Source organism: Xenopus laevis, chromosome 5S (genome assembly GCF_017654675.1).
Source record: "Xenopus laevis strain J_2021 chromosome 5S, Xenopus_laevis_v10.1, whole genome shotgun sequence".
NCBI lineage: Eukaryota > Metazoa > Chordata > Amphibia > Anura > Pipidae > Xenopus > Xenopus laevis.
In genome coordinates, this window is record NC_054380.1 from 110630319 (window position 1) to 110657676 (window position 27358).

At 38.9% G+C, this 27358-nt stretch overlaps 1 protein-coding gene across 1 annotated transcript in view; it reads left to right on the forward strand.

Annotated features, from left to right (window-relative positions):
* The window catches only part of clstn2.S (calsyntenin 2 S homeolog), a 454486-nt gene that overhangs the window by 315797 nt on the left and 111331 nt on the right, over nt 1–27358 (forward strand). Inside the window, exons 3-4 of the mRNA XM_018265797.2 lie at nt 2158–2353; nt 15299–15507. Coding sequence (XP_018121286.1) covers nt 2158–2353; nt 15299–15507 — 405 coding nt within the window. The remainder of the gene's footprint in view (nt 1–2157; nt 2354–15298; nt 15508–27358) is intronic.

The following is a 27358-nucleotide window of genomic DNA, read 5'->3' on the forward strand; positions in this document are numbered from 1 at the left end:
AAACAGAAAAGGCTGCAGTCAGCTGAGATTTATAAGGGTTGTAAGTGGACTACATCTAGCAAAATGCAGGTTTGAAGTGAGTGGGAGTTCTTGTAGGGAAGGTAGATTAATTCTAACGTGCCATTATGCTTCGAGGAGCTATGCCACCAGTCTAGACCAATTAATGCCAACTTGTATATGAAGGGAGCGCTTGTGTATATTCAAAGTATGAAAGTCCAGTTCTGATTTGGCAGAACACACTGTTTACTATCAGGAAGAAGGCTTTTAAAACAGCTTCGCCAGACCGGCGAGATTTAATAATTGCTATAAAGTTAACCTGCCGCTTATGCTAGGTATAAATGATAAAAATAAACTCAATTTCTCTAGGCAGCGCAAGAGGCAGTATTTAAAGTGTGTCTGCCAAGAACAGCAGTGGCTAGCACTTGCAAGTGTGCTGGTTTTAATTAACAAGAAGCGCTCATTGGGTCTTGTGTTATATCTCCCACTTGTGTGTGAGAAACAGCTGTAGCAAGAAAAAAAACATCCTATTTCATAAGCCGACGAGCCAGCTGCAGTTATGCATAGACACAAGACGTGACAAGCTTAAGGAATACAACTCTTCCAGGCAGTCCCTACAGCTCATCCTGCTTGACAGGCAAAGGAATTATATACTATGAGAAAATGCCACCATTTGCTCCATACTTTTGCCGTATGTCCTCATGATCCATGATCTTTTCTAAACTGGTCTATGGGGCATATCTGTGTGGCAAATTCTAAATGATAACACCAAAAAGCAAAACTTGTGACATTCACACTTAGAACAAAGTACTTTCATTTTTCGCTTACAGCAACACTTTTAGAGCCTTACAATGTTTTTCCAGTTGACTTGCAATGTCCCATCATTACTCTTAATTTAGCTGATTATTGCTTATTGGTTGAAGCAATGATTGTCGTTAAAATGTTGAGTTTGTATACACAAATGTAATACTGTTCATGGATACGGATGTCCTTGTTCTCTTTATATTATTGCTAGGGGTGACCCTGACCCCTCTGCTGCCCTGAGGTAGCTTTCTAGGGCTGCAAAGGGACCCAGACCATGGTGTCTGCTTCCTATAGTCACACTAGTGTTCACCAGCTGCATTCTGTTGGCAGAGAACAGGCACACCCAGTCGCTTGAATTACCATTGTTTTATTTGTGTGTCAGGCCCAGGTAGGTTTCTGTGCTGGGGAGGGGGGCAGGGGGCAGGGGGCAACGTTTTGGCACTTTTTTTGCACTTTCTGCACTTGATGAGCCAAATTATGGTTTTAAAAACAGAAATTCAGCTCTTAAATTTACCAGAGTGTCTTTTGGGCGCACCTGAGTTTCTCAACTGCCCTCATTGGTGCAGTACCTCTGATTATTACATTGTGCAGGAAGTGTCCCATAGACGATAGCTCAATGCCTATTAAGATGCAGAATCCCGTTTCAACTCCATGTACATTCTGGGTTTCTCCATATTTACCATCCTTATGTTTACTTAAATATATTAATCCAATTTAAAGGGATACTATCGTGAGGATTTTTTTTTTTTCAAACATTTCAGTTAATAGAGCTGCCCCAACAGAATTCTGCACTGAAATCTGTTTCTCAAAAGTGCAAACAGATTTTTTTATATTTGATTTTGAAATCTGATATGAGGATAGGCACAGTTTCCCATGTGCCCCCAGTCATGTGGCTTGTGCTCTGATAAACTTCTATTTTTTCTTTACTGCTATCACTCCCTTGCTTCCCCCCCAGCAGCCTAACAACAGAACAATGGGAATGTAACCAGATAACAGCTCCCTAACACAAGATAACAGCTGCCTGATAGATATAAGAACAGCACTCAATAGTAGAACCCAGGTCCCACTGAGACACATTCAGTTATATTAAGTAGGAGAAACCTGCCAGAAAGCAGTTCCATCCTAAAGTTCTGGCTCTTTCTGAAAGCACATGGCCAGGCAATATGACCTGCGATGGCTGCCTACAGACCAATATTGCAACTAAAAAAATATAGTTCCTAGTTCAGGAATGAAATTTTATATTATAGAGTGAATTATTTGCAGAAACAGTGTAATTTAGAAATAAAAATTACATCATAAAAATCATGACAGGATCCCTTTAAACTGTTTCTGACAATTTTTATTATTATTTTTCAGGGGAAATATGTGCATTCAAAATTCATGGACAAGATACTCCTTTTGAAGCTGTAGTGCTGAACAAGACATCAGGTGAAGGCCGCCTCAGAGCAAAAGGACCAATTGATTGTGAAATTCAGAAGGAGTACACCTTTATCATCCAGGCGTATGACTGTGGTGCAGGTCCAGCTGGAACAAACTGGAAGAAGTCTCACAAGTGAGTAAATCAAAATTGAGAGGTGCAGTCTCGTCACTACCAGGCATTATTTTAGTATAATATCATCATCTTGTATTCATTTATAGTGCCAGCAAGTTTTGCAGGACTTTGCAATATTTTTTAACAAATGGGACTCTTACAGTAACAAGAATAAAATAGAATTAGATGGCTGTGCTCACAAGAGCTTACAATCTAAAGGGTGAGGAAATAACACATGAAGTTGGATTATCCTTTATGGTAGGTAGACTTCTGATCAATAGGGGTGTATTGAATATGATTTTTTTTAAACATGTTAGTCTTTAAGGAGCATTTAAAGGTTTGGAGGGAAGGAATTCCAGAGTCAGACAGAAGCTCAAGAGAGATCTTGCTGTTGGAAATTTAATGACAAAGTGAGAGGAAAAGTGAAAATGAGAGAGTATTTTGAGATTAGAACTGAAATATAGGAATTGGCTTTGTTGTATCATCTAAACTAAACATCATTTGAGCCTGGCTTTGAACATTATTAACATAATTGTTAACATAATAAAATAATATCTGCTTTCAATTATAAAGCTAAAGAAAGCCACCTGACATTTTCCTAACTTACTCTGACCATTATACTGTATGGTCATGAACATTCTTATTGACTGCTAATATCTTATGTAATGTAATTAAACCGAATGAGCAGATTCTGCACCAATATTCATCCTTAAGCTGGGAAAGAATTTAATTAAACAAATCCCAGGAAAAAAACATGACCCTTGCACAAAGCTGGTTTTAAGAACCTGTGCAACATGGCTAGTCATATTCGTGGTTTCTAGAATGCATTACTTCACTAGTTTCCTCATCTTCATTATTCATTAACACCCAGCTTCCCCTCCCCCGGTAGATCTCCTTGATGCAATTATCTCTGTGTCTCTGATTTCCTGTTTGAATCTCTCATCTAAGCTGCCATTGTCCATTCATCATATGCCTCTGCCCTTTCTAGAAGAAGCAAAGAATTATACTTGTCCAAACTCATTAAAAAGCCCACACAGTAATTGTATTGCAAGAGTGAATTATAAGGCCAAAAGGGTCATTGATATTGCTTGCCTCATCAATAATTCGGCATAGAATGGGTTTCTTGGAAAAGCTATTTTTGGTACTTTCAAATTTATATGTTCTTGGAATTATAAATTGTATGCTGGAAATGGAAATATTTTTTTTTGTGTAAACCCAATATGCATAGAGTATGATTTGACTTTCTCATTCTTTTAACCACTTGGCTGTTATGCATTATGAAGCCATTAAAACAATGGTCTTTCAGATATATAAACACGTGTGCATGTGATATATGAACTTGCATTTTGTACATGCTCATTTAGGGCCCTAACTACGTTTCAGGGTCATTTATAAAAACACATATTGTTATTACAAAGAGCTGATGAACTCATCGCCAAAGCATTAACGTCCTTGCAGGGGATGGGGTATTTCTTCTTACATACTACTTTGGATGCCATTTGGATTGCACATACATTGGGATCAATGAAGATGATTAAAGCACTAAATGTCAATAGAAGAAATGTAATGAAAGGCATTAAGAGAGTGTTGAATAAATGGTTTACAAGAATCAATAGATTAACACTGCAATGAGTACACCAGGAAATACACAAGTGTTTGATCCACCAAAGAATCAATTGGCCAGAAGAGGCAGGCATGCCTAAATAGATTAAGGATTACTTCACTTGGGAATATCTGCAAACAAGGAATAGCCCCATGGTTACTAGGGATGTAGCGAACGTCGGAAAAAAAGTTCGCGAACATATTCGCGAACTTGCGCAAAAATGCGAGCGGTTCGCGAACGGTTCGCGAACCCCATAGACTTCAATGGGAAGGCGAACTTTAACATCTAGAAAAGACATTTCTGGCCAGAAAAATGATTTTAAAGTTGTTTAAAGGGTGCAACGACCTGGACAGTGGCATGCCAGAGGGGGATCAAGGGCAAAAATGTATCTGAAAAATCTGCCTGTGTGTGCTTGGAAGAGATAGTGTAGGGGGAGAGCTGTTAGTGATTTCAGGGACAGATGATAGTAAGTTTGCTGGCTAGTAATCTGCTTGATACTGCTCTGTATTGGAGGGACAGAAGTCTGCAGGGATTTGAGGGACATTTTAGCTTAGGTAGCTTTGCTGGCTAGTAATCTACTGTTCTCTTTAAACAACTGCCATACGTTGACCTTGTAGGCATTGTTTGCCCAGTTTTTTTGGACGCAGCCACTGAAGCACAGTTGCCAGAAAAAATATGCCATATAAATGCTGAAAATAGTCATTTTTCGCCATACGTTGACCTTGTAGACATTGTTTGCCCAGTTTTTTTGGACGCAGCCACTGAAGCACAGTTGCCAGAAAAAATATGCCATATAAATGCTGAAAATAGTAATTTTTCGCCATACGTTGACCTTGTAGACATTGTTTGCCCAGTTTTTTTGGTTGCAGCCACTGAAGCACAGTTGCCAGAAAAAATATGCCACATAAATGCTGAAAATAGTCATTTTTTGCCATATACGTTGAGTCAACGTATGGCAAAAAATGACTATTTTCAGCATTTATATGGCATATTTTTTCTGGCCTCTGTGCTTCAGTGGCTGTGGCCAAAAAAACTGGGCAAACAATGCCTACAAGGTCAACGTCGTTGACCTTGTAGGCATTGTTTGCCCAGTTTTTTTGGCCACAGCCACTGAAGCACAGAGGCCAGAAAAAATATGCCATATAAATGCTGAAAATAGTCATTTTTTTGGTCGCAGCCACTGAAGCACAGTTGCCAGAAAAATTATGCCATATAAATGCTGAAAATATAAATTTTTTTGGTTGCAGCCACTGAAGCACAGAGGCCAGAAAAATTATGCCATATAAATGCAGAAAATATGCATTTTTTTGGTCGCAGCCACTGAAGCACAGTTGACAGAAAAATTATGCCATATAAATGCTGAAAATATAAATTTTTTTGGTTGCAGCCACTGAAGCACAGAGGCCAGAAAAATTATGCCATATAAATGCAGAAAATATGCATTTTTTTGGTCGCAGCCACTGAAGCACAGTTGCCAGAAAAAATATGCCATATAAATGCTGAAAATAGTAATTTTTTTGGTTGCAGCCACTGAAGCACAGAGGCCAGAAAAATTATGCCATATAAATGCAGAAAATATGCATTTGTTTGGTCGCAGCCACTGAAGCACAGTTGACAGAAAAATTATGCCATATAAATGCTGAAAATATAAATTTTTTTGGTTGCAGCCACTGAAGCACAGAGGCCAGAAAAATTATGTCATATAAATGCAGAAAATAGGCATTTTTTTGGTCGCAGCCACTGAAGCACAGAGGCCAGAAAAAATTAAACCAGTAGGGTTTGCACCCTAGTTTGTAACGGTGGCGGAGGGAGGAGGAGGACGCTAAAGGACAGCTGTGTGTGGAGTCATGAGGCTTGAAGAGAAGGACAGCTGCATAGAAGTCAGAACAAGTCTTCCGGCGTGCAGTAACCCTCCGAGATCCACCCCTCATTCATTTTAATAAAGGTCAGGTAATCGACACTTTTGTGACCTAGGCGAGTTCTCTTCTCAGTTACAATCCCTCCTGCTGCACTGAAGGTCCTTTCTGAGAGCACACTTGAGGCTGGGCAAGACAAGAGGTTCATGGCAAATTGTGACAGCTCTGGCCACAGATCAAGCCTGCGCACCCAGTAGTCCAGGGGTTCATCGCTCCTCAGAGTGTCGATATCTGCAGTTAATGCCAGGTAGTCCGCTACCTGCCGGTCGAGGCGTTCTTTGAGGGTGGATCCAGAAGGGTTGTGGCGCTGCCTTGGACAGAAAAACATTTGCATGTCTGACGTTACAGACTGGCCAAAGGGCTTTGTCCTTGCAGGTGTGCTCGTGGCAGGATTACTGGCACCTCTGCCCCTGGAATGTTGATGAGTTCCTGAAGTGACATCACCCTTAAAAGCATTGTACAACATGTTTTGCAGGCTGGTTTGTAAATGCCGCATCTTTTCGGACTTGTGGTATGTTGGTAACATTTCTGACACTTTATGCTTGTACCGAGGGTCTAGTAGCGTTGCGACCCAGTACAGGTCCTTCTCCTTAAGCCTCTTGATACGGGGGTCCTTCAACAGGCATGACAGCATGAAAGACCCCATTCTCACAAGGTTGGATGCAGAGCTATCCATCTCCGCTTCCTCATTATCAAGGACTGCATCATCCACGGTCTCCTCCCCCCAGCCACGTACAAGACCAGGGGTCCCCAAAAGGTCACCACTAGCCCCCTGGGAAGCCTGCTCCTGTTGGTCCTCCTCCTCCTCCTCCACAAAGCCACCTTCCTCCTCTGACTCCACTTCTGGCACCTCTCCCTGCGTTGCAGCAGGTGCCTGGGTTCGTTCTGGTGATTCCGACCAGAAATCGCGCGCTTCCAGCTCCTCGTCACGCTGGTCTACAGCCTCATCTGTCACTCGTCGCACGGCACGCTCCAGGAAGAAAGCGAAGGGTATTAGGTCGCTGATGGTGCCTTCGGTGCGACTGACCATATTTGTCACCTCTTCAAAAGGTCGCATGAGCCTGCAGGCATCGCGCATAAGCACCCAGTAACGGGGGAAAAAAATCCCCAGCTGTGCAGATCCAGTCCTACCACCCAGTTCAAAAAGGTACTCGTTGACGGCCCTTTGTTGTTGCAGCAGACGTTCCAACATAAGGAGCGTTGAATTCCAGCGAGTCTGGCTGTCAGAAATCAAACGCCTGACTGGCATGTTGTAGCGCTGCTGAATGTCAGCAAGGCGTGCCATGGCTGTGTAGGAACGTCTGAAATGGGCCGACACCTTTCTGGACTGGGTGAGAACGTCCTGGAATCCTGGGTACTTGGAGACAAAACGTTGGACTATTAAATTTAACACATGTGCCATGCAGGGCACATGTGTTAAATTGCCTAGTCTCAACGCTGCCAACAGATTGCTTCCATTGTCACACACCACTTTTCCGATCTGCAGTTGGTGTGGGGTCAGCCACCGATCGGCCTGTGACTGCAGAGATGACAGGAGTACAGATCCGGTATGGTTTTTGCTTTCCAGGCACGTCATCCCCAAGACAGCGTGACAACGGCGTACCTGGCACGTCGAATAGCCTAGGGGGAGCTGGGGGTGCACAGGTGTGGAGGAGGAGAAGGAGGACCCAGCAGCAGAGTAAGAAGAAGAAGAAGACGAGGTAGAGAGCGATGGAGGAGTAGAGGTGGTGGCAGAACCGCGTGCAATCCGTGGCGGTGACACCAACTCCACTGTTGTTGTTGAGCTACCCATTCCCTGCTTCCCAGCCATTACCAAGTTCACCCAGTGGGCAGTGTAGGTGACATACCTGCCCTGACCATGCTTGGAGGACCATGCGTCAGTAGTCATATGGACCTTTGGCCCAACACTAAGTGACAGAGATGCGGTAACTTGGCTCTGCACATGTTGGTACAGGTGTGGTATTCCCTTTTTAGAAAAAAAATTGGGGATGGGTACCTTCCACTGCGGTGTCCCAATTGCTACAAATTTGCGGAAGGCCTCAGAGTCCACCAGCTGGTATGGTAAAAGCTGGCGGGCTAAGAGTGCAGACAAGCCAGCTGTCAGACGCCGGGCAAGGGGGTGACAGTCAGACATTGGCTTCTTACGCTCAAACATGGCCTTCACAGAAACTTGGCTGGTGGCAGATGACTGGGAATGGGAACAGGTGGTCAAGGTGGAAGGCGGAGTGGAGGGTGGTTCAGACGGGTCAAGGAGAGCAGAGGTAGAGCAGTAAGATGCTGGACCAGAAGGAGTGTGGCTTTTAGTTTGCCTGTTGCCTTTGAGGTGTTGCTCCCAAAGTGCTTTGTGCTTGCCGCTCATGTGCCTTCGCATAGAAGTTGTACCTATGTGGCTGTTGGGCTTACCAAGGCTCAGTTTCTGACTGCACTCATTGCAAATTACAATGCTTTTGTCAGAGGCACACACATTAAAAAAATCCCACACTGCTGACTTTTTGGAAGTGTGCGATCTGGCGGTAACAGTAGAAGTTGGCGGAGTTTGCGGTATTGGCGGCAATGGCGGGTGCGTTGGCCGGCTGAACACAGGTGCCGATACATGTTGTTGCCCTACTGATCCCTGCGGGCTGTCCTCCCTGCTTCTTCTAAGTCTTATTCTCCTACTGCCTCTCTGACTCTCCGTCTCTCCATCTGAACTACCCTCCTCTTGCTCTCTTCTACTAGGCACCCACAAAACATCAATCTCCTCATCATCATTCTCCTCAGATGCATCAATTTCTTCTGACACATCACAGAAGGAAGCAGCAGCGGGGACCTCCTCCTCATCACTCATTATGTCCATCTCTATCGTGTTCTCTGCCAGAATTAAATCTGGTGTAAGGTCCTCATCTCCTTCATCTTCTTCTGGCAATAATGGTTGCGCATTACTCAGTTCAAGAAACTCATTGGAAAATAACTCCTCTGACCCCAGTGAAGAAGGGGCACCGGTGGTGGAGGAAGTGTTACGTGGGGTGGCCATAGCAGTGGAGGATGAGGAGGATGTTGTGGTAAAGTTAGAAACGGTAGAGGATGGGGTGTGCTGTGTAAGCCAGTCAACTACCTCTTCAGCATTTTGGGAGTTCAGGGTCATTGGCTTTTTAAAACTGGGCAATTTGCTAGGGCCACAGGATTGCATAGCAGCACGGCCCCTAGCACGGCCTCTGCGTGGCGGCCTGCCTTTGCCTGGCATTATTTTTAAAAAAACAACAACAACAACAAAAACTCAGTTGGTTTTTCTGGAAACGATAATACACACAGCTAGATGGCGGGTTGAAGAAAACACTGTGCAAATAATGCCTACAAAGTCAACGTATACACTACTACAGCGGTGGATACGGATTACGTAAAATATATGAATGCTGCTTGAAAAAAAGTAACTCAAGTGGTTTTTCTAGAGACGATAATATTATCAATATTTAGACAAAATGTGAACAAGGTCACACAGCTCGATGGCGGGTTGAAGAAAACACTGTGCAAATAATGCCTACAAGGTCAACGTATACACTACTACAGCGGTGGATACGGATTACGTAAAATATATGAATGCTGCTTGAAAAAAAGTAACTCAAGTGGTTTTTCTAGAGACGATAATATTATCAATATTTAGACAAAATGTGAACAAGGTCACACAGCTCGATGGCGGGTTGAAGAAAACAGTGTGCAAATAATGCCTACAAGGTCAACGTATACACTACTACAGCGGTGGATACGGATTACGTAAAATATATGAATGCTGCTTGAAAAAAAGTAACTCAAGTGGTTTTTCTAGAGACGATAATATTATCAATATTTAGACAAAATGTGAACAAGCTCACACAGCTCGATGGCGGGTTGAAGAAAACAGTGTGCAAATAATGCCTACAAGGTCAACGTATACACTACTACAGCGGTGGATACGGATTACGTAAAATATATGAATGCTGCTTGAAAAAAAGTAACTCAAGTGGTTTTTCTAGAGACGATAATATTATCAATATTTAGACAAAATGTGAACAAGGTCACACAGCTCGATGGCGGGTTGAAGAAAACAGTGTGCAAATAATGCCTACAAGGCCAACGTATACACTACTACAGCGGTGGATACGGATTACGTAAAATATATTATGGCTGCTTGAAAAAAGTGACTCCGGTGTTTTTTCTGGAGACGGTAATATTATGGATATTTAGACAGAATGGGAACAAGGTCACACAGCTCGATGGCGGGTTGAAGAAAACAGTGTGCAAATAATGCCTACAAGGCCAACGTATACACTACTACAGCGGTGGATACGGATTACGTAAAATATATTATGGCTGCTTGAAAAAAGTGACTCCGGTGTTTTTTCTGGAGACGGTAATATTATGGATATTTAGACAGAATGGGAACAAGGTCACACAGCTCGATGGCGGGTTGAAGAAAACAGTGTGCAAATAATGCCTACAAGGCCAACGTATACACTACTACAGCGGTGGATACGGATTACGTAAAATATATTATGGCTGCTTGAAAAAAGTGACTCCGGTGTTTTTTCTGGAGACGGTAATATTATGGATATTTAGACAGAATGGGAACAAGGTCACACAGCTCGATGGCGGGTTGAAGAAAACAGTGTGCAAATAATGCCTACAAGGCCAACGTATACACTACTACAGCGGTGGATACGGATTACGTAAAATATATGAATGCTGCTTGAAAAAAGTGACTCCGGTGTTTTTTCTGGAGACGGTAATATTATGGATATTTAGACAGAATGGGAACAAGGTCACACAGCTCGATGGCGGGTTGAAGAAAACAGTGTGCAAATAATGCCTACAAGGCCAACGTATACACTACTACAGCGGTGGATACGGATTACGTAAAATATATGAATGCTGCTTGAAAAAAGTGACTCCGGTGTTTTTTCTGGAGACGGTAATATTATGGATATTTAGACAGAATGGGAACAAGGTCACACAGCTCGATGGCGGGTTGAAGAAAACAGTGTGCAAATAATGCCTACAGGGCAAATAATGCCTAAAAGGTCAACTTATACACTACTACAGCGGTAGTAAAATAAAAAAAGTAAAATAAAAAAAAATGAATATTAAAAAAAAAAATTAAAGTTGGTGCTGCTGAACTACTAGGAGCAGCAGATTAGCACACCAGTCCCACTCCCCAACACTGCTAGACTAATAGCACTGGGCTCTTATAGTAGTAGTAGTAGTAGTAGTAGTAAAACAACAAAAAAATAAATAAAAGCAGTCCTTACAAGGACTACTGTTATTGCAGCAGTCAGCAGATGAGATCAGAAGCAGGACAGCTGCCCACTGCAGCTACATACAGAGCACTGCAGTAGAAGGTAGATTACTAGCCAGCAAAGCTACCTAAGCTAAAATGTCCCTCAAACCCCTGCAGACTTCTGTCCCTCCAATAACAGAGCAGTATCAAAACGATTACTAGCCAGCAAACTTTCAACTGTCCCTGAAATCACTAACAGGCAGCAGCTCTCTCCCTACACTATCTCTTCAGCACACACAGGCAGAGTGAAAAAACGCTGCAGGGCTTCGGTTTTTATAGGGAAGGGGAGTGGTCCAGGGGAGAGCTTCCTGATTGGCTGCCATGTACCTGCTGGTCTGGGGTGAGAGGGCAAAAAAAGCGCCAACAATGGCGAACCCAAAATGGCGAACGTCGCGCGACGTTCGCGAACTTCCGGCGAGCGCGAACACCCGATGTTCGCGCGAACAAGTTCGCCGGCGAACAGTTCGCGACATCTCTAATGGTTACCCATGATACAGGGGGCCAAACAAATTGGAACAGATTACTCATTGGTGGCAGGGTATATTTACAATAACATCTAAGTGTTGCAATAATATTGAGATTTGCAGAGCCATCTGTTTGTAATATTAGATTACATATGCTGTTTTTCCTCATGATGGGGACATATAATATTTTTAAAGACAGAGAGACTTTACTGCAAACTGAAAATCCTAATATATTCCATATGACATACTGTAAGAGGTTTGAAACATATACATGCATATGGATCCAACCTTGTTTTGGCATCACACAGCATGTCACAGCTTTTATTTCAATGAAAAACAGTGTGAAAATGAGCAGTTTAAAGGTATTTGAAATATGTATCATTTGTCATGTTGTACTTTTATTTTGACGTGGGAGCTTGAAAGCTTTCTGGTAAACCAGTATTGAAAGCATTTATGATACATAAGACAAAAGTGATGTCAAAGGTCAGATGCAGATAACCTACAATTAAGGGCAGAGACATACTGTCAGATTCGTGGAGATTAGTTGCCCGGCGACAAATCTCCTCTTCTTCTGGGTGACTAATCTCCCTGAACTGCCTTCCCCTGCCTTCCCGCCAGGCGACTAATCTCCCCAAATCTGACGGTGTGTCTCTGCCCTAAAAGTAAAGTTTACCTTGCAAGTAGGTTTTTGTGCTTTTTTTCATACACAAAAATCCGGAGTTAAGGAGTTTAGCGTTGATGATCCCATGCTTCAGCAGTTAAGATAATGATAGATAGGTTTACATACAGTAACTCTGTGTTGGTTTTAAATTCTCAGAGATTGATACATTAGTAACTCAATTTGTATCCTGCATCGAATGTGTAGGATTATATTACACAATTGTTACAATTCAGATACAAAGTGTCTGTCTTTTAATTTATATTTAATGTGTAAGATTATGTTACACAATTGTTACAATTCAGATACAAAGGGGTATATTTATCAAAGAGTGAAGTTAAAGATCGCTACAGTGAAACTCCACCACTCTCTATTCATTTCTATGGGATTTGGAAAGACGTATTTATCAAAGAATGAACTTTCACTTTCACCTATTGATAAATACTCTTTTAAAAACCCCATAGCACTAATGGAGAGTGGTGGAATTTTACTCTAAAGGACTGTGGCAATCTCTAACTTCACTCTTTGATAAATATACCCCAGTGTCTTGTTTTTATTTTATTTTTTTGTTCAGGTAAGTTTATTGACAATAAAAACAGAGAAAGAAGATCAAACAACACAATGTTGGCATAGGCAATACATATCAGAAATCACTTAACAGTGCACAGTTAGTTACATTGGTATAACATATTTAATTATTTCCAGTACCAAACATAATAAAACATACTTTGTAGAGCCATTAATGTATGAGGGATACTTAGCTAAGGTATTTTTATTACAGTATTGGGGTGGATTCGGGTGAATATGCATTAGGGAAAACTTTGTCAATCAAGGGGCCCATTCTTTTTACAAAGTAGAAAGTCTAAGGTACCCACATTAGACATAGTGCTAACCCATAGATCAGAGAAAGTTGGCTTGTCTGACCTCCAACTCATGCATATCAGCCTCCTAGCTTGAAACAAGGCCTTAACTAGAAACATTTTTATGGTGGAGGATGTTTGCAGACCTGAAAGAAGCCCTATGAGACAGACCAATGGATCAGGGTCCAGCCTTAGTCCCACCACTTCTGAGAACATCTCCAGTATAGCAGCCCAATAGGCTTGTATGTCCTGGCAGGACCAAAAGTGTCTTGTTTTTAACTTATTTTTTCTCCGAGTGTATAGATATTGACAGGTTGCTTAAGTGGGTTTTTTTAGTATAGTAATTGTTGGGTCTATATTGTGAATATAGATTTTATGGATATTTATTTGCTGTGATATGTTTTCACTATGTTCATCTATTGGTGACGATTATATCACATCATCTGTTCCCCATTTTTCCTACCAGTGAATGTATTTAGGACACATTTATTGTTAGTTTAGCACTTTGAGAAAGGCCTGAGGGTAGGCCCAGTGTCCATTTTTGTAATAAAGAATTGTTTATTATCTTTAAGACCTGTGAGTGAGGGTCCTTTTTGATAGATGTGGATTGCAGCTTGTGGACCTTGTTTTTCGTGAGTGCCGTCATCTTGAAGGATGACACACACACACATACATATATATATATATATATATATATATATATATATATATATATATATATATATATATATATATATATATATATATATATATATATATATATATATATATAGCCATTGGTTGCCGGCACTCACCTCCGCCATTCGATCATTTCGCCAGGTGCTAACCCAATTCAATATAAAGTCCAAAAATAAAAGGAAGAACTCACGGCACAAAGGTTGTTAGTCCTTTACTGAATCATATAAACATCTACGAATTTCGGTCATCAGGATGTCCTGTAAAGGACATCTAAAAACCTTTATGCCGTGAGCAGGGCCGGAACTAGGGGTAGGCAGAGTAGGCACGTGCCTAGGGCGCAAAGCTTCAGTTTCACGCGCACTGAGCCGGCGCCGTGGCCCGCCAGGTTGCCTAGGGCGCCTGGCAGGGTTGGCCCGGCTCTGCCCGTGAGTGCTTCCTTTTATTTTTGGATTATATATATATATATATATATATATATATATATATATATATATATATATATATATATATATATATATATATATATATATTTATACCAAGCCAAGTTGTTATGTTTTATTTAAGCACTTCTTAAAAGTTTGCAATGCGCAATTGAAGTTTGCAACGCGCAATTGAAGTTTGCAATGCGCAATTGAAGTTTGCTAATGCAAATTTTTATTCTTATTGTGAAAATATTTTTCCTCTTTGCAACTTTTATTATATCCCCCCCCATAGTGTGTCCGCAATATATAAAATACATTTTTATGGATTCATCCACCATCAGAAAAATCAGAAATACTGGAAGAGCTGTTTTCCAAAAATAATAAAGGGAGAAGTGAATTGTGTAATGTATTTAATGGAGAACTCCACACAAACATAACTTGAGCTTTTTGTAAAAATAAACAACTTTGCTATATACATCAATTAAAAAATATGCAGACTTTTAATGATTTTTAATGGTTTGGAACAGTTCCCTAAGCCTAGCCCCCTGCTAGCAGCTTTTTGTCCTTAGCCTGCATCCTCCAAACCCCACAATTCCCTGCACACGTGATTTCAATAAGGAACAGAACATGACAGTGCAATGCATTGTGGGTTATGTAGTTCCTGCATGCTGTCTGTAAGCTGTGGAGAAGTTGCTACAATTTGTAACATCAGTGTTTAGTCCCTCCTTCCCTGTCAGGATTTCAAATGATGCAGAAAGAGAAGAACTGTTAGCTGGATTTCAGCATAGAAAATGTAATTTATTCATACTTTTTGAAGAAACAGGTAACTGTGATGGATATACTAGGGGTTTCTGTCTTATGTGGCCTCTTTATCAAATTTTGGTTTTGGAGTTCCCCTTTAATATTACTACAATGCAAAATGTGAATATTCATTCTTTTATAAATGTTCAATTTCTTTGTTGACTGTTATTAATTCCTCCATTACATAACTGCCATTACTAAGATCAAATCCATATGATTCAATGATACATTCAAGAAGCATCTCATATTTTGCATATTTTGGTTTTTCTGCCAGAGCTGTAGTTCATATACAAGTGAACGATGTGAATGAGTTTGCCCCAGTGTTTAAAGAGAAGAAGTATAGTGCCATGGTGACAGAGGGAAAGATCTATGACAGTATCCTGCAGGTGGAGGCAATGGATGAGGACTGCTCCCCCCAATACAGTCAGATCTGCAATTATGAAATTGCTACAAGCGACGTGCCATTTGCTATTGACAGAAATGGTGAGTGTTTATTACATTTACAGTATAAGGAAGTTACAGCACTGAATACAACTTTTTCTCAATGATTAGATCCACCACAGTTCATTATACAGACCCTCAAATACATAAACTGAACTCGTCTAAGACTAAAAATAAGAAACAAATAACAAAATTAAAAGTTGTTGCAGTACAGGTATGGGACTTTGATATCCAGAATGCTATGGACCTGGGGCTTTCCAGATAATGGATCTTTCTTCACTCGGATCTTTACACCTTACGTTTACTAGTAAACATTAAATAAACCCAATAGGCTGGTTTTGCTTCAAAATAAGGCTTAATTATATCTTAGTTTGGATCAAGTTCAAGGTACTGTTCTATTATTATTGAGAAAAGTGTAATAATTTTTTTAAATTTTATGAGAGACAGCCTTTCCTTAGTTCTGAGCTTTATGGATAACGGGTTTCCAGATAAGGATTGTATCATACAACTAGTCGATATCATGTATGACATGCACAAACTACCGTATGTACAATGGGACATATTTATCACAATGTTTAAACTTATTTATGCTGGAAAAATGATATAAATAGCAATGTAAACAAATGGTGAATTTATAAAGGTGTGGTTTTTTTTCTTTTATGCCACCTGATTTAAAGCCATTAATGTACGCAATTAATTTTATGGCATAACCCCTTCAACATGTCAATTTCTAGTGATGAGATGGTGATTGGAGATTGTGTATTCTTAATCGCTATTTGTTTACACAGTTTGGGGACCTGGGGACCTAAAGAAAACTGCAAACTGGAAAACTGCTTGTCTCTCAGACACCAGCACTTCTTTTGCAGTTTGGATATTAGGCCATGGATGTTCTGTTGATGGATAAGTTTGGGCTGCAAACTGTAGTGTTGTCTGCCAGCCATATTCTTTTTTTGGTTAGTGCACTTATCACAAGCACACCAGATATTTAACCTTTTGCAAAATAAAAAGAGCTTTTAGCATCAGCATAATGAATCATTTTGAAATTTCACAGTAGAGTACACCCAGAAAATAACAGAATGCTAATACAGTATTTAAATTGTATTGGAGCTGGATGACAAAGACTGATAGTGGACATGCACGCTTTCAAGTCTATAAAAGAAACTGCCATTTTGTAATGTTTGTAATATTTAAAATTCTTTATTTCTGGCCTTTAAACACAAACAGCGAAGAGCTGATATCATGTGCTGAAGAGAGAAGACGAAAGCATAAACTATTTTTGTAATGATGAGCATAAAGTAAAAGGGATGTGTTTTAATGTTTTGTGAAAGGAACATAGTTTCATGGACTTCTAAATCCTTTTTTCAGTTATAAAATGAGAAATAAATCTGGATTAGCCCAGGATTTGTGTACAGTGATCACTGCAAGAGAGAAATGAGGAATTGGAAGTACTGTGTTATTTTCAAGAATTGTTCTCATAATTTTCTGTATTGCTAGATTTGCATTTTTGTTGGGCATTAATGACTACTTCAACAGTAAAAAAAAGGCAGGAGCAGCTCATTAGATAAGGTGATTCAGATGAATTCCCAGCATCTGGATAGTCTGTTGCCTGTTATTACTGCAATTGGCTCAGGCCTCTTAATAACATAAATTATGTCGCTTGAGCAAATAACCAGCAATTGGTATAAATCTATATATGGAGTCCAGTTGTTCCAGCTATAAACTTGCAAGTATGTGCAAAAGCCGTAAAATAAAAAAAGCAAAATGGTTTTGGTTGGACCTATCTATATGAACCAGCCAAGAGTAAGTCATTCTTAGATGCAGCATCTTTCCCGAGTCCCCTGAGTAAAGGTCTGTTCACAGGTGCTAGACCCATCTCATCATTAACGTTTGGGGGCAGATTTATCAAAGGTTGAGGTGAATTTTCTAATTGAAAAAATTCGAATTTCGAGCTATTTTGGTGTTTTTTGAATAGGGAATAGTCCAAATTTGATTTGAATTTGCAAAAAAAAATTGAAATTTAGAATATCGAAATTTATCATGTACTGTGTCTTTAAAAATTCGACTTCGACCATTCGCCATCTAAAACCTGCCGAATTGCTGTTTTAGCCTACAGGGGAACCTCCTAGAACCTACTTGGAGTCAATTGGTGGACTTTGAAAAATCTACGAATTCCGAAGTTTTTTCAATTCGGAATTCGACCCTTGATAAATATGCCACTTGGAGTATGATTCAGCAGGGCTGAGGCAACTCTATTTTCAGAGGACCATTTTTTGGTACACTTCTCATAATCTTTCTTGGAAATGCCTTTACTTGTCTTACTTTTCTGGCAACTGACTCTGCCCTTTATTTCTGCAAGTCTACATGGCTGTAATGAAGCTTTGTGAACTTAAACCCTCATATGTAATAAAAGTGTATAACTTGCATTTATATTATTTTTTCCAAAATGCATAACTTTGCATTTTTCAACATTGAACATTTTCCAGTTTACTGCGCAGCTGCCCATTAATAAACAAGTTGAAAAACCAAAAACAGAGCCCTGTGGTACTCCACTGGCAAAACTGACCCAATTAGAACAGTTTCCATTTACCACCACCTTTTTATAATATATCTTTTAACCAGTTCAATACAAGTACTATGTTCCAGGCCAACATTCCTTAATTTAACCAGTAACCTTCTGTGTGGCACTGTATTACATCCACTGCCATCCATCCCAGAATCGAGGTTCCTGCTCACATTCTCATAAAAACAAATTAAATGAGTCTGGCAAGATCTATTACGCATAAAACCATGCTGGCACAAACTCACAGTACTATTTGCAATGAAATCAAGTATCTTATCCCTTAACACCTTTTCAAGAAACTTTCCAACCACTGACGTCAGACTAACCGGCCTATAGTTTTGAGGGTGAGAATGGAATCCCTTTTTGAATAGCGGCACCACATTAGCAATTCACCAGTCGCTTGGCACCATGCCAGACCTCAATAAATCCTGAAAAATTAAGTAAAGACATATGGCAATCACAGACCTAAGCTCCCTTAATACCCTGGGATGAATACCATCCAGTCCCAGAACTTTGCCTATTCTACTCTCTTTTGCATTTCCTTGTGTGTGAACCAAGCATCATTAGTTGTTACAAAGGAAACCTTCATTAACTGCTTCCTCATTTATGTAGACAGACAGAAAAAAAAAAGAGTTCAGAATCTCTGCTTTTTCTTGGTTCTCATCAACCAGTTGACACCCCTCTGATATTAAGGGCACCACCTTTTTCTGCTTCATGTTTTACTATTTACATATTTAAAAAATAATTTTTGATTCTTTTTACTGCTTGCTGCAATACCCTTTTCCATCTAAATGTTAGCGTATTTTCATGATTTATTGGTCTCTTGTACCTGATAAACGTTTCAGCTGTCCCAGCTAACTTGAAAGCCTTAAAAGTACCTCTTGTCTAAACGACCTCAACATCAATACTTTTATTGAACCACAAAGGTTGTTGTTAAATGTTAGTACCTCAAATGCTCATTTTATTTCTCACTTTCAACCAAATACAGGTTGGCAGTATTACAGAATTTTAAAATCTGAATTTGCACTTAGTTTAATTTTAGGTATTTTTCCATAGTCTTTTTTTTTTTAATCCTAAAGAAGTGCTCAGTGACACTTTAATATTAAAACCCACTTTTTTACTATCCATTTGAGGAGAAAATGACTTTTTGTCACTTACCATTTTTGATACATAATTTTCCATATTCACCTTTCATCAGAGCTGATGAACTTTGCAGAATAATGTAATTCATCTGAGTGTGAAATGACTTTGCATTTGTTAATTTCTGAACAAAGTTCAGATTTGCCTGCTCACAGAGCCCACACACACCACCTTTCATGTGCCCTGGCATTTACACTTGCTCACATAAAGCTGTTTGCTGCTAACATATCTAATCTAAATTCAAATAACAAAATATGAAATAAAAATATAAGCACTTTTAATTTTTTTAATAACAGAAACAATAAGGGGAACATGATCCCTTACATTCCTGACTTTTCATTACACTTAGTTCAGGCCTTGTATTGCTAAAGAAGTGAAATGGAGACAAGATTTTCTTAATGGGCACCAGATACTCTTTATAAGGTGGAAGAAGTACTTAAAAACACAACTAATGAGTGCATTGCGATATATTAAGTACAACAAAAGTTATTGAATTTGCCTTAAAGTTGACTCATGTTCTGCTAAAATGTATAGTAAAACAGTATTCCTTTTTGGGGTAGGACCTCCCAAAGCAGAAGCTGAATCAATTTAAGATATAACTTAATGTCCCTATTCAGTATTTCATTACCACTGCTCCTATGCATCTCACTGATCCATCCAAATCACTTCCTCTTCTTGATAGCCCAATCATGTTTCTGGTGAGGACCGTCCCACTTAGGAGGAATTGTTGAGTAGTCATTGCATCAAATATACTAGCAATGGGCAAATTGCCCCAGTGCAGTAACTCCAATGTTATAGAGTTCCTTGTAAAGGAAAACATAAGGACCTTAGGTTGAAAGCTCCTTTAGGGCAGGGACTAATGTAAATAATGTATAATGTCTTTGAAACACAGGGTACCATGTTGGCACTACTGTTTATAAACAAATTATAATAAAGATAATCAAAAAATAGTAAAGATAAGTCTAAAAATTAAAGACATGAATATATATCCACATTCAGGTTTGAGTGCAAATTGAGTTTTTTGTACCAAAAATTATAAATCCAATTTACCAAAATTCAACATTTTTAGATCTAGAAGCACAAAATACTTGAATATTAAAAAATTTACATATAAAAGTGGGTTCATGTAAAAATCAAAGGAAGTTGTATTTTCACATTTCAAGCTATTTTTCATGTGCCAAGTTTAATTCAAGAATACAGTAATTCAAAATGTGGCACATTTATTAAAAATCAAGGCTAGAATGTGATTTCACTGCTTTCCATTTTTTATGGTTTTAAGTGATCAAGTTTTTAAATTCCAGTTCTTTTCATACATTAGAACACATGCAAGATTTTTGAGATTTCAAGTTTTTTTTTAAATTTGAAGAAAACTAAAAAATGTGAACATTTTCATTATAATAAATCCGCCCCTTAATGCAAGTTGCACTTTGTTTAATGAGGCTGGCAATGTATGTTATATCTTTATATACATGTATTTTTCTATATCTGTATTTGAATAAGGAAGACAAGTCCTGTTCAATGTTAAAGATTTAGAGTATATAATCATCACAGTCTCAGAGGACCCATGGCAAGATCAATGATCCTTTATATGAAAGCCTATTATTAACATTTAAAGCTTCTTCACCCTGGAGAGACCTAAAAAGTAATGGCATATCTGGTGTACAGCAACATAACCCCAGGAATTGTCCCAAATTGCTTTTCTTTAAGGAGAATTGTAGGACTTTTTTTTTTTTTACACATGTGTAAGTCTTTCCGGAATATGTGGATTTTTTTTTCCTTTCTATTCCATGGGTTACATGTTTCCATTATTTATAATGAGAAATCATTACAGGCAATTCTTATCAAGAACAATAGAATCAAAGCCCCTATAAATAAGCCCTAGAATGTTAACAGACTATACATTAACATAGAGATAATAGAACACACTTGTTAAGAGCAATTCCTTTCAAGGAGTATAAAATTTAAAGGTAAAACTTTTTTTTTAACAAAATGCACCAATTAATAATGATCCTCAAATAGAATCCTGAACTGAAATCTATTTAACTGACTGTGGGGCTAGACATGCTCTCATTTTCCCAACTGTCCCCAATCATGTAACTTCTGCTCTGATAAACTTCAGTCACTTTTTACTGCTGCACTGCAAGTTGGAGTAATATCACCCTCCTGCCAGAAGCCTGGAAAGGTAATAAGAAAACACCTGCCTTGTTAAAAATGCTCTCCTAGTGGTAGATATGAGAATAGCACACCCAAGCCCGGCTTCAACTTCTCCAGTTGCATTGAGTAGTAGATATAATAGCTCTGAAAGCAGTTCCATTGTGATGTGCTGGCTCTTCCTGAAATCACAGGATTGGCACAATGACCTGAGTTGGCTGCCTGCACACCAATATTACAAATAAAAATAGCAGCTTTAATGTAGTTTATCCAAGGGGACCATGTTGACCAGTAAGTTTGGGGTTCCTTCCTTCTGATATAGTAAAAATTCTTCCTTTAAAATTTTAGCAGCTTGCAATAGTGGGTTAGCTCCTTTGCCGTACTTGTAACCCATTTAAATGTAGTATAACCTTAAGTAAGGAAATTGAGTGCCACCTAATGATAACCATAGCAGTGGGAATGGGACTTGGATTAATAGTATAGGTCATTGCACCTACATGTACTAGTAGAATGCACTTGTTCCTATCATGAAAAGCCTTGCCTTGATAAAGTGGCAAGGGAAACGCACATTGGCATTTTTACTTTAATCTTATTGTAGCCCTAGAGAATTGTAAAAAAAAAGTTACGTTTTATACACCAATCCTTGAAAGGAGGTTCCCATAATAAGTGTGTTATATTTACTCTCAATTAATGTAGAGGCAATTCCGTCACAAGTTATTTTAGTGAGTTGGGTTAGAGCAGACAAAGCCAATGATCATTTATAAAACGACGTATGACTAAAAATCATATCTCGTAAATGACTAAATAACAGATCACTCTTTAAACGAATTAAAAGGTTAATAAGATTAAATCAAATGTAATTATATGATGCCACTTTCTCTTGGTTACCAACAAGAAGTATATACTGAATTCCCCAATTGCTGTTTCCTAATATGTCAAAGGTTTGCTTGCTATCTACATTCATAGCAAATGCAGTGGGTTTAAAAAATCAAAGTTTGGGTCACATTTCCACAGAAATTAATAGAGGTACACAAGAAAAGTTACTATTAGGGGAATGTAATAAAAATCAGAAAGAAAAAAACAATTTGCAGAAAGATGAATAAAAAATGTGCATTTTGCAATGTAATCTTCCTTAAACTGTTGTTGCATCGGGAATTGCGCATTGCAAATTTTGATTGCACTTTAAGAAGTGCTTGAAGGTGTCATAATCTTTTGGAACAAACAACAACGTTTTCATTAAGAGCTTTTATTACATTCACTGCTTACTGGTGCAAACTATGAATTTCATAGTCGCTAAACAGTTTCTGGTTTCCAAAAAGCTATATTAAATTTGCGCAGAGTCATAACTTTTCACATATTAAAAATATTTTTTCCGTTACCGACTTATATTACATTCCCCCAAATATAATGAATTAAGTTGATGGTAGCAGTTATAAAACATGCACAGTTAACTTATCGGACACTCTACTAAACACGGGTAGAAAGGAGCTAACAGTGCCTTTTAAACATGGTCATAGATTTGTTTTGGTATGGGTGGCAATCTGGTAGGAGACACTGAGTTTGATTTTTGCTCTGAATGCGTTTATTTCAAAGCAAAGTTTCAGCAATGAAAATAAAACACAAGCGTTAAAGTAGATAATTGTAAAAGGAAGATATTATTAGGCAGTTTAACTGATTTCAAGGGTAAGTGCCTCAAGGGGGCCAATCTAAAGGCAGTTTTAACACACAGGCAGTCTGCAATAATGTTGTTTGATACATTGCACTCATCAACCAATGCAGAAATAACAAGGGCTACACCAAGTTCCAACCTTGCTTTAAATTTCTTTATCTGGTTTATTGATGAAGCACGAGGGCTGGTATGACTCACTACATATTTGGAAAATCTTGATTTTTGTTCTGGGATTATGGGACATGCTCCGGATTGTCTTTTGATCTCTTTATTCCTTTTGCACTTTTGCTTGACATTGCACCAAGGAAAACCAAATAAAAAATTATAACTCATAAGAATATATTTGCGTGCCTAAATCAACAAACTGTCCAACACTGTAAAATGAATATGAAGTGTGATCATCTTTTCCGTACTACAGGAAACAAAATCTTATAAATATAAATGTATTTGCTGTTGGAAGGTGCTATATAGTGCCTGAAGCAGTGTTATAAATTATCATGAAATGTCCTACTTTTCTTAAGACACTAATTGGATGAATGGTGTTCTTTAGTGTAATTTCATGTCCATGTAAAGCATCAGGGTGTCAATACGCTTGTCTTATTCTGTAACTACTGTATTTGGGGCGGATTTAAGAATGCTTGAGCCTTTGGGCTAAAGCATTTGTCGACTGAAACCTTGTTAAAGTTCCTAAATGTGTTTGAATGAAGAAACTGTGGGAGTTTAGGAACTCTCACAAGGTTTTGGTAGCCGAATGTATCGTTCTTAAATTGCTCCCCTGTATTGAATATGGCCCAAGTACCCCTCTCCCAATACTGGTTTTATCTATTTAATGACACAGTCACATATTGCAAACCCAAACCCTAGGGGAGTGATTGGATTCCTGTTTAGGCATACTCTTCTGCCTAAAACAGGCTGGCCCTCAGCTACTCAGGTGCTGCCAGGACTTACTGCACAAGAATCCAGTACTCCCAAATGCGTTCTCCCAAACACATACTCTGGGAAGGAGCCTGTAAGGAAGGAGCTGGCTGTAGTCAGACAAGCCGGGTCAGAACCAGATAACAGGAGCAGTATTGTGAGGCAAACTCAAGGTCAGGAACAAACTAGGGTCAGAACCAGGAAGTCACACAGAGGACAGGAGCAGGTTGCAGGAGTCAAAGGACCAACAATAAGGGGTATCAGAGCACGCAGGACCAAGCAGGCTTGATCTGTAATGGGCAGTTGGATCAGAGCAGTGCAGGGGGTTATATAGGCAGACTAATTGCTAATACTGTGCCTCTGTGGCCAGATTACCAACAACTGAGTTCACCATGCCTACAAGGGAATACCAGTAATAATAAACCCGACCCATGGCTGTCTGCCCAAATAGCACAGCAGTGTAAGAGCCTGCACAGCAACCTAGAAGTCACAGGTTAAACTCTAGACTGGATGTTACACATATGAGTCCTCATAGCTCTTTTTGGTGATCCAATTTAACATCATTCTTTTAATGGCAGTCATAAATAAAAGTAATGGCGTAAATTAATTGCTTCTTCTAATATGTAGTATCCACTTAGCTGAATGTGGACCATGAGCTACCAAGAAGACTGCCATAACTGACAGACTGACTGGCAAGTCAATATCTATTCTGAAGCATCCCATTCAATGCTTATACCTTCTGTAATTGTACCTTCTATATCATATGCAGTGATTTTTGATGGGCGTATCTGCTGACCTTCTTACCTGGCCATAACATGCCATAATACAGCATACATGTAAATCATTGATGAAGATTGCCATTAAAGAGAACGTCATAACTCAAATTAGCTCCCATGTTGTAATGCAATGCACAACATTTTTAAGGAGACTGAATTGCCACATTCACTTAATACTACACACCCAGCCTTTAAAAGGCTTCTTCATCCTCTTGAAGCACCAGATATCCTGGCTGTATCTTATTTACGCAACTTAAAACACATAAGTATTGTCGTTGCACTGAACGGGGTAATATTCATCCAAGAGGTTTAGTACCATGTACTGAATATGAAGGAGTATTTGTGTGTGGGCATACAGTACTGTGTCTGTTTGCATTACACATCTGACATTGTCACGAAAACCGATTACATAATTAGATTTTTCCTTGAGGAAGAAAAAATGCGAAGCGTCATGGGTTTATCTGTGCAACACATGCATTTTACATGTGTTTTATAATATCAGTGCTCTGTTGACTTAGCAACAAGTATTTGACTGGAAGGCTTATGGATCTGTGGTATGGCATATTGCATGCAAATTGGGCATTCTGTTTAATTGTATGCAAATAATTCTCATACATATGCAGCACCCTTCGGCAGTTTTTTCACCTGAGCAGTTTACATGTATTTTTTATTAGGAAATGCCCTATCTACATAAAAATAGTAGACTTTAATAATCCAGAACTAAAACCATTTTCCAGTGCAGTAGCCTATGCTTTGAAATGCAAGTTAATATACTATTCATCTACACACAAAGGAAGAATATGTGTAATTATGTGAAGATGCTCATTAACTGCTGCAATCTTACAAGGGCTAAGGATGCTTATTAAGAGATTATCTCCAACTCTGAAGATTTTCCTCCTTCCCATGAAACCCATTATTCATTTGTTTCCAAGAAGCCATATCTTTAAATTGTTTTGCATTGCAGTTACGTAGCCTAATTGTTGGTTATTGCAATAACATTCATGTGGAGCAAAAAAACAAAAAGAAAATCCTCACTTTTATATTTTTTGTTACTTTTCCATGAGTTTTACCATTGCAGTTTATTTTGAATTTCTCTATTGTTGAGCAATGGGTGAATGGGGTTCTTCAAAAGCATTTAAAATTGACTTTTCTTTGACATATTGTAAAAGCTGTTGATAACTCTGAGGCTCTGAGTTATAATATGAACTCTGAGTCAGAGCACATATGAAACTGTTGATCAGCTGATTTTCTGCACTGTTAAGGATAAGCTCCTAGCAGCTCACCCTATTGTTTGCAAAGAATTTACTTCATCTTTTGTTGTGGTCATATGGAAGTTAGATATAAAGCAGCTTAAAGAGAAAATTGTGGATAGATAAAAATATTCTATAGTTTTGTCAATAAATGGAAAGACACCTTCTCACTTTGTGATCAGCCCTTGCACAACAATATGATTAATAAATGATAAAAGGGAGTCCAAGAAGACTGTTACTCTATTGCAGTTTATTCACACAATAATTAATATACATAATTATTAAGTGTGTATAAAGTGCTATAAGGATGCAGCAAGTAGTGATGTGTCCAAGCCTACTTCCACGCAAGATTTGCAGGTTGCTGACTTCATTCAGCTCTCCTTGCCTGCAATGTTAAACTGTTGACTTCATCTTCTGGAAGCCTCTAATTTTAGGAGTGCACCTGCCCCACCACTCCCCCTTTTGAGATGGGTGGGTCGAGCATGGGTCTAGGGGACATGCCAGGTCCGGTAGGGTTCATGTTGGGAGCGGACGGATTAGGGTGGAGTGCATGTGCCACAAAATTTACATTTCCAATGGATTGCCAAATAATGGATTGTTAGGTCTACTATTCTAATTTCTGTGCACTTTGTCATTTAATTTTCTGGTTCTTTGACTCCTGGTCTGTTCCTGGCTAACTTGTTAGCTATCTGCCCTAGCCTGTGCCTGAAAAATTACTATGATTCTGTGTAACCATTCAGATACTATGCCATGCCATTCAGATACCAAAGCCATCTTCCTGTTTCCCCTCCATAATTCCATTAGAAAATGAGTTATGGCTGTTATGGCTGTCACTCTCAAAGGTCCCATGATCCTCTCCCCTGACTTCCACTTATACTGGGACATTTCACACTATTCACCCTATTCTACATGAGAAGTCTTATTAAATTAGTCTTATTTAACCCAACAACCTACTAAATATGTCATGTGGAGGCTGGACAAAATAGGTCAGCTAAACGCAATGCCCAAGATATGTCACTGCAGTTTAAGTTCCTATTGCAGTCATATTTACTTTATATACCTATAACCCCATCTTAACATATGTTAATTACATCTACAGGTATTTGCTATCAAGGCATAAATATTTTGACAATTTCTTGCCAAAAAATTATTAAAATTGCATAGCATTTGAATTTCTGTTTGGTGTTCAAGTCTCCAGGCTTCTTAAGGTCATGTTCATGATTATTATACTTTCTAACTGCATAGTATATTCTTTTCAATTGCAATAAAATGAGAGTGTTAAAATGCTGAGAATATTATAACGAGATGCTTCATAATAGCATTGCTTGCTGGATAAGTGTGAGGCTTGGTTGATTGAATAGACAATGATATTATTGTTTTTATTTGGTTTTATTGATGCACTGTTTTTCTTTGATGAACTCATTACAGAAGT